The sequence below is a fragment of the Mytilus galloprovincialis genome, chromosome 4, assembly GCF_965363235.1.
Source record: "Mytilus galloprovincialis chromosome 4, xbMytGall1.hap1.1, whole genome shotgun sequence".
Taxonomy (NCBI): domain Eukaryota; kingdom Metazoa; phylum Mollusca; class Bivalvia; order Mytilida; family Mytilidae; genus Mytilus; species Mytilus galloprovincialis.
Window position 1 is genome coordinate 38277697 of NC_134841.1, and position 8734 is coordinate 38286430.

Here is an 8734-nt window from a genome sequence, read left to right on the forward strand (position 1 = left end):
TTTTAGTGAGCTTATACACCTGTTTCGAGCCGAGTACAAATACAGCTGATATTTAAAGACAATAAAATGTTATTGTCTTTATTCTGAAATTAATTCTGTTTATTATTTGTGTTTTGAAAGACACAAAAACACATGTCTTGCATTTATTTTCGATTTGAAATCCCTTAAGGCCCGTGTAGTAATTAATACAATAATGACACATTTAGCTGAAGACGGGTTCGAAAACAAAACGATTCTCGAATTGTCAACAATAATACATCGCTCAAGGTGAAGAATTATCTATTTTAACATAACAACTAGTTTCAAAAGTAAAAACAAATAACAATTTGTCCAATTTGAAACAAGCGTGTACGAGTTGTCCTACGCTTCAGACTCGACATTCACTAAACATGCATGCTGAAAATGACATGGTTGTTTTTGTTACACAATCATACACTGTTATGATATTGTAATTATAATATTTATTTATGATGGCCTTATTTGTGTTGTGTGGCCTGATAAAAAAAAACAACTTATAACTGTACTGTTTAGAAATCCCTGGAACAATCACAGAATGATTGGAACTTTCAATTTGACTTACATAATGATTCCAGAATGATCATAATAAAAGATGCGTAATTTAAACTTCTACATTTTACTAGAAACTTCCGTTGTAACTTTTTATGACGTTCCATTTCTAGAGTGTTCTAGAAATTTCCGTGACAACTATATATATACAGAAAGTAAAGTTAAACTCTCAGACGTAGACATCGATAGACATTAGTACTCATAGCATTTGGATTGACTCTTTAATTCTACAAACAGCATCATACTGGATTGTGACCTTAGTAGTGAACGTATTATTCAGATTAGATTCCGAGAAGACTTCCGGATACAGATAAAGATAAAAGATTGGACTCATATTTTGACAGTTAATTTGACAGTAATATTTGTGCAATACTTCTTGTAAACTTTTGTATAATAAATCTTGTTAAATCATATTATTGATTTGTGTCTTTTGTTGACTACAATTTAAAGGCAATCTCTGGCCGTAACAACACATTCAAGTTTTGAAATCGATAGTTGTCATCGTAGAAAAGACTGCTGTTCATGTGTGTATGTTATCAGAAAATTGGTGTGATTCTTATTGCTCTAAAGAAATGTTTGAAAACAAACAGAACGTATAAAAGTAATCGTTAATTCGCAATTCATACGTAATTGGAATGCGACTGCAATACACATGCTGAGGTCACGCAGATTCATACAATACTCAGTCCGGCAGTTGGCGGAGCTTTAAAGCGATATCTGTATAGTATACAGATACAGCATAGCGATATATGTAGGGCTGTATCTCTATAGTAGAACACCCAATACAGGATAACGAAATTTTTCTCATTGGAATTCATTCAACACCTCATAAGTATATTTCATTTATGTATGATATCTCAGTAGGTATATCTATTATCTGAATGAAAGACGTTCGGTACTCAGTTTCAAAATAATAAGCTTTTCATAACACTAGTATATATTGATAGGGTATTAATAAAGAAACCAAAAAATAAAAAAAAAAATAAAAGGTCAATGACCTTGTTTTCGAGATATTAGCCATTGAAATTTGACAAAAATTCTCAACATGACAAGCGAACATCCTTAATTATGCTTTCATTTTTCTTCTTCTTCGATCTTTTTGAAAAAAATTTTTTTTTTCACAGACATAAAAAAATCCAAACATCTTGTTAATAGATTGAACACACATAAGTAGCATACTTGTTGAAGTGACTTCAGCTTTGAAAAAGTAACTGCAGTGGAACCGGTAGAAGTGTTAACGGTTGTACATCATTTTGTTGTTATCAGTCTGAAAATGATTAAGACCGTAGCCTTAAGTAATTCTATGAAATAGACGTAATAGTTTAGTTTTAAATATTACAAGATGTGATCGTTCCGTGCTTTCAAAGCCTCGGTACGGATATTTGCTTATGCTTTTCATATTGATAACGATTATCTCGATTTCGGATCTCTCAAATATTTTTGATTGATTTTTAATATGAATTTAAAGAGAAGACAATTGTAGGTTATATCAAATGCTTCCCTCAATTTCATGAATAATGTGTTTAACGAAAAAACCTACCAACTTCACAGAAATCTTAAACGAGTCTGAGGAATATATTGATAAATTTTAAAACTTAAACGATTATTTTTTAAAATTTGATAAAAAATAATTTGACATTTGTCAATGACATTTACGATAACAATGGTGATATCTCAACAATGTATTTTACTAGTACAATAATAAGTATGTTAGAATAATTGTATAGCAGAAATACACATTTTGTAAAAATCCATCCCAAAAGACTGGGTGAAGATGTTAAAGTCTGAAAGTTCAATTAAGAGTATTGTATATATTCCTAGGCATAGCTTGAGGCTTCAAGTTTTTCAACAAACATATTATATGAGTCAATTTATAAAGATGAAACTGAACCCTCAATTGGTGTTTAATAGAAAATGGATGCGTAATTTATAAATTCATGAACACCGTAGTATTATCCAATTATAATTTTTCGCATTTCATATGTAAGAAGAGAATGAATGAAAAAGAAATAGACTGAACCTTTTACAATTCATAATACCTACGCATTCTTTTTTTTAATTTTTTTTTATTATTAAAATGGAAACAGAAGAACGACCATCTTTGTAATGGATGTAACGTAGAAGAATATTATTACCATTTTTCATTTCTTGTTGATTTTAAGATGATTTAACGAGAAAATCAAATTTAAATTAAAGAGTATCGTTAATTAAAAGCACTTAGTCTTTGGACGTAAGATTTTTTACCAAAGCATATTTTGGTCTGCATTAATTCTTACAATTTTAGTTTTTTCTATACACAAATCATATAATGTATCTAATCAGAAATTGACAAATGTAAATGTTTATCAAATGTTTGTTCAAGAATACATAAACAAATATAACGTCACCAAAAAAGAACTATACACTATTGAATAGATAAAAAATATTGCATAAAACTTTTGTACAATTGTATTTTAAGAAATGAATACATAAATATATATAAATAGCTGACAACAAACATGGATAATATGTGGAATATTACAGGCTACATAAAGAAAAAGCATCGACTCCTTAAGTAACAAAATGGGGACGAAAGATAACAGAGGGACAGCCAAACTCATAGATTGAAAATAAACTGACAACGCAATGGCGGCTAAACATCATACGACAAATACACAAATAATAGTACACAATACACAACATAGAAAACTAAAGACTAAGCAACACGTTGAAAGCTATAAAATTATGTGCTGAAGAAATATATAATGTCGTTAAAAAAAGAAACTAAGGTAAAAACTCCCTTAGGCAAAAAAGATGGGCGAAAGATACCAGAGAGACAGGTCAGGCTCATAGATCAAAAATAAACTGACAACGCCATGGCTAAAAAAAAAGGCAACGTTGACCTTATATGTTTTTTACTATCTTTAAGTACTTTATGGTTATTTAGCTCTACAAGTATTTGGATTCTTATTTATAATCGGTTTCACATATTCGGCTTTGAGTGTCCCTTTTGAAGGTTGTTCCGTTTACATGGACCTTTTTACTAGAAGCTTTCTTTGTTACTTGGCAGTCTACTATATAGAACAAACGTATATGCATCATGCATGTGACTTTTTTTCAAAGAAACCACAAACAAAGAAAAAAAAAATTCAAATTCAAAATGGCGTCTTACTAAAGTAAAAGCCCGGTATACTGTGGAATATACCACTTTGACAGAAATATATAACGACGACCATTAATAATATAACAATTTCAAATTACATTGCATTACAATGAAGAAATGACCATATTACGTAATATTTTATCTTATTTTTGCGGAAAATGTGCGAAATGGCGGATAAAGCTGTCTGATTCATATTTATCAATAAATTGTCATGTAAGCAGAAGTGAATTTAAATTGTGGTTTTTGAAATAACGTAAAACATTAGTTTTAAAATAACTGTTTTGAATAGAGAATGACTAGTGTGGTGAACATAATATTTTACTAAGAAAATCTAATTCTATACATTAGGGTCAGCATTAATGTTCAGAAAGAATGCGGAAAGCACGTTCACACAGCTGTATAAAAGAGAAACATAGCTGATTGTTTATCCATACCATTGATACCATCGAACGACAGAAAACCAGGTATCACAATTTTAAGTTATAAGCTCGAGTAAATATCTTCAAAAAATATATATATATTCAATAAGATATAATGACACTTGTGATATATCTCAAATTTGTTTCATTTATCCCCATTTTTAAATGCACTTTTTAATAACAACATTAATCCATTACAGGCAGGATGAATACTTTGATAACCGTACTCATAGTGTCCGTTGCCTTTGCAAATGCTGTACCCAGATATGTCGGCGGTAAAGGAAGTAAGTTGTTTTAATTTACATAATATAATTGTCGGTCTATTTAACTAAAAAAAAAGGACAAATTCAGAAGGGATTACCCCAAATATATAACTAAATTTGGCTTGTTATCATTTAATATAATAGTATGAATTATTTCAGTAGGTGGATCTATCAGTGGATCAATAGATGGATCTATTGGCGGAAATGTTGGAGGTGGCTTCAGAAGTGGACTTTCTAATTCTCTCAGTGGTGCTCTAAGTGGAAACTTGGGTGGTGGCATTGGGAGCGGAATTGGCGGCGTAGATGTATCTAATTCTCTCAACGCTGCTCTAAGTGGAAATTTGGGAGGTACTCTAGGAGGTGGGTTTGGTGGAAGTGGAGTATCTAGTTCACTTAATGCTGCTTTAAATGGAAACTTGGCCGGAGGCATCGGAGGTGGTCTTGGAGGCAGTGGAATTTCTAATTCTCTTTCTGGTGCTCTAAGTGGAAATTTAGGAGGTAGTCTTGGAGGCGGTTTCGGCGGCAGTGGACTATCTAGTTCTCTCAACGCTGCTTTGAGTGGAAATTTGGGAGGTAGTTTAGGAAGCGGTATTGGTAGCAGTGGCATTTCTGGTTCTCTGGCTGGTTCACTAAGCGGAAATTTGGGAGGTGGAATTAGTGGTGTTGGTGCCGGCAGATCTATCTCCATCAGCATTAGTGCCTACCTTAGATTGATTTCCTACATCTCTGCTCTTCAACAAGCTGTTAGTGCCAATACCTTAGCAGCAAGTTTGAGCGGTGGAATCAGTGGTGGAATCAGTGGAGGAATTGGTGGTGGAGTAGGTGGTGGATTCACTAGTGGTGCTGGATCTAACTTTGCTGGACAATTTGACGGTGGATTTGCTGGTTCTGTTGGAAGATCTGGATTCGGAACTGGAGTAGGAAGCAGCGGATTTGCAGGACAATTTGGAAGTGGATTCAGTGCACAAAGTGGAAGTATCGGAGGTATTGGAGGAACAGGTAGTGTAAGTGGAGGACTTTCCGGAGGATTAAGTGGTGGACTAGGAGGTGGTATTGGAGGTGGTGCAAGAGGAATCAGCAGTGCAAGCCTTCAAGGTCAGTATTATATATCATCACCAAATAAGAAAGTTAAAACAACATATTTAAACAGGATCTCTATTAGATAAAAGTGTGCTATGCGATATATGAACGAACGGTATTAGAAGGGATATTATTCCATTTTAATGTGCTATAATATTGTTAATCATTTCATCAACACTGACTTGAATGAGATTTTCCTCGTTTTTTTTTTTCTTTTGAGTTGAGGGTAGAGTTAAACTACTTTTAAACCTTATGATTGGCTAGGCCATCAAGTTTTTAATTGAAACGCAAACAATACGTCTTATGTAGAAGAACGATACCACTGGGGTAACTTATTATGAACCTTAAATGTGGATCCAATGATCTGCTGTATGACTCAGTTTCCCTATATAACGTTACTACGCGATGTTGTGTTTTAATATTATTATTTTTTACATCATCTATAATCTTTATGTCGTTTTCAGCTGCTCTTCAAGGAAGTGTAAGCAGTGGATTCGGTGGCAGATCTGTTGGAAAAGGTGAGCTTTTAAAAGAAGTTTGAAATATAGTTAAAATATAATATGACATATATAATGATTTGAATTAGACTAAATAGTGACATTAACAGTAGAAGTTTTACAGTGTAATTGGTAGTTAGGGCCAATTTACCTTAAATTTGTTTTCAGTGACTGGAAAAAACTCAAAAGTCATTAAAATATACAAATCGAATATCAGAAGGTCGGTGTAATTTTCTCGAAACTTTTTCAGAAATTTTACATATTTACATGTAACCTTACAACCAGAATGTAATAAATTATCAATAGAACATTTATTAATGTAATTTGTTTTATACATATAAATAACCGTCAGTTTATCATTTTAGATAGTTTAACATTTTTTTCCTTTCGGGATCTTTTATAGATTTGATATGCGGTATAGGTTCATAACTGAAGGCTGTACAATGACAAGTAGTTGCTAACTGTCATCATAATTGCACATTTAGTTGGTGTCGCCCCCGCGAGATCAAACTTCATTAGATGTTAATGAAATATTGTGAAGTTTAATATAAGGACCTAACACATTTGTAATAGACATCTTATCAATACATACAAAAGCTCACATAGTGTTTTGCATATTTTGTATTAAAACTCACATAGAAGAACTTCCAAAATTAAAATGAATAAGAAAAATATTTTAAATGGCACACATAATGAAGATAATACATTGATAAGTAAAAGTTTGATTTGAAATGAACTTGCAATATCAGGGATACAAAAAAATATATGTAAAAGTTTTATTGTTGTTTAATTAATGTGTATGCAAAATCTACAGTGCTCGTCCATCAATATATGCTAATAAACAAAATTTGTTTTGTAGGATCCGCATACTAAATAACATATGTATATTTGTTTGACGCCTGAAGTCGATCAACGAAATACTCCATTTCTCTTTAATTGTATTAACTCAGTATTTGAATAAACATTGTCACCAGAAGCTATTGAGTTTAGTCATTTGATTTCCGTATAATACAGTCAATTCCCAAATACAAACCACTTCCATGACCAACAGTTATGACTATAAGTGAAGGCATAAAACAATCTCTATGCATTATTACACGTTTATTACAAAATGATATTTGATATTCATACTGGGTATAACTTACTAAAGGTTAGTATAATGCACCAAGAACGTTCCATATAGCTGGGTCAAACAAAAAAACAAACAAAAAAAAAAACACGTTTTTTTAACCAGAGATACTGCGGTTAAAAAATCGGGGCTACAGAACAATACATCTTAAGCCGAGAAAGACAACAGTAGTATACCGCTCTTCAGTAGCAATAACTCGATTTGAATTAAACAAATGCGGGTAACTAACCAAAACACATCAACCAAAAGATGAAAACAACGGAACAACAAAAACAATGACATGCTACAAAAAACAAACATAAAAACATACATAAAACAGACTATTTGATAACAACAATATATATTCCGGCACAAACCAGTTTAAGAAACAAATGACGGATAGCCAAACATTCCGCTTAAATGATAATATAAAACATACCGTTGAAAATGACAACATTGCAAAATGAACAGAAAAGTCAACAAAGACTCCCGTATGTATTGACCTACAACCGTAAATTGGGCAAACAATCACTATTTATCCGGATTTGAGAAAACTTGAAAAAATTGAAAAAACACACAAAATTCTTTCAAGATCTTTAAAAGCCATCAGGACTAGCTTTTCGTTGGAACTTAAGCTTGAAAGACTTGTCGATGAGAGCTCTAACCTACGCTTTGACAGAGTTGTTGGAAAAACGGTGTCTGACTTTGAAGCCAATGCTGCATACTCAGATTTTTACCATACACTCTACTGGTACCTAAAAAATGCATCTTATTTCTCAATTATCTTGCAAAAATGCGTAAACTGTGTATTTTCTACTGTGTAAAAGTTCGAAGCAATATGTTGGTTAGTCTGACCAATCATTCAAAACAGTTAGATTAGCCATCGTAGTGAAAATAAATGTAAGAAAGACCTTCATCGCAGTAGATATTTGAAATCCCCTCATTATCATTACAATTAGTCAGCTTTCAATCGATCACCACCATTGACCACAACACCACTTGGTCTCGAGAGGAAAAAATCACACAGGAAAATATTTTAGAAAAGATAATTTAAAATCATGACACAACATGCGTGTATTTGGAATAAAAAAAGTGCTAAACACAGCAGCTGAATAGATATTTCCATGTTTGAATAACACATAGGCAAACCTTCGCGTATGATTCTCTTTTCCCTAGAACAATTAGTGCTGTGGTTAATGACAGAAATAGACAGTCGATTGCAATCTTTCTAGGTGTGATTAGCGAATGTTAAATATCGACTGAAAGGATTTATTTTACTTTCATAGTCAATACGATGCCCTGTCATACAACTGAGAATGGAAATGGGGAATTTATCAAAGAGACAATAACCCGACAAGAGAACAGACCTCAGCTGAAGGCACGAATAGGTCTTCAATGCAGCAAGAAACTCCCGCACCGGCAGCGTCCTGCAGCTGGGTCCTTGACAAATATCTATACTAGTACTGTGATAATGGACATACTAAATCCGAATTATACACAAGAAACTAAAATTTAAAATCATACAAGACTAACAAAGGCCAGAGGCCAAATGTTTTTTTGAGATCTCAACCCTCCTCCTATAACTCTAGCAAATGTAGAAAAGTTAATGCATAACATTACGCACAGTAAAATTCTGTTCAAGAGAAGTCCGAGTCCGA

General features: G+C 32.7%; 1 protein-coding gene across 1 annotated transcript; it reads left to right on the plus strand.

Annotated features, from left to right (window-relative positions):
* The first annotated feature begins 4331 nt into the window (after positions 1–4331).
* LOC143072079 (uncharacterized) lies at positions 4332–6933 on the plus strand. Its single transcript, XM_076246858.1, has 4 exons — positions 4332–4412; positions 4551–5486; positions 5936–5989; positions 6828–6933. Exons 1-4 carry the CDS (start codon positions 4334–4336, stop codon positions 6839–6841), a joined length of 1083 nt encoding a protein of 360 aa, XP_076102973.1. The 5' UTR covers positions 4332–4333; the 3' UTR covers positions 6842–6933.
* Positions 6934–8734: the final 1801 nt, after the last annotated feature.

What these genes read in the sequence shown, in the direction of transcription:
- LOC143072079 (XM_076246858.1), top strand. Translation starts at nt 4,334, where the DNA reads ATGAATACTTTGATAACCGTACTCATAGTGTCCGTTGCCTTTGCAAAT. An exon ending in ATATGTCGGCGGTAAAGGAA is followed by an intron (nt 4,413 to 4,550) that starts GTAAGTTGTTTT and finishes GAATTATTTCAG; the next exon opens with TAGGTGGATCTATCAGTGGA. An exon ending in CAGCAGTGCAAGCCTTCAAG is followed by an intron (nt 5,487 to 5,935) that starts GTCAGTATTATA and finishes TGTCGTTTTCAG; the next exon opens with CTGCTCTTCAAGGAAGTGTA.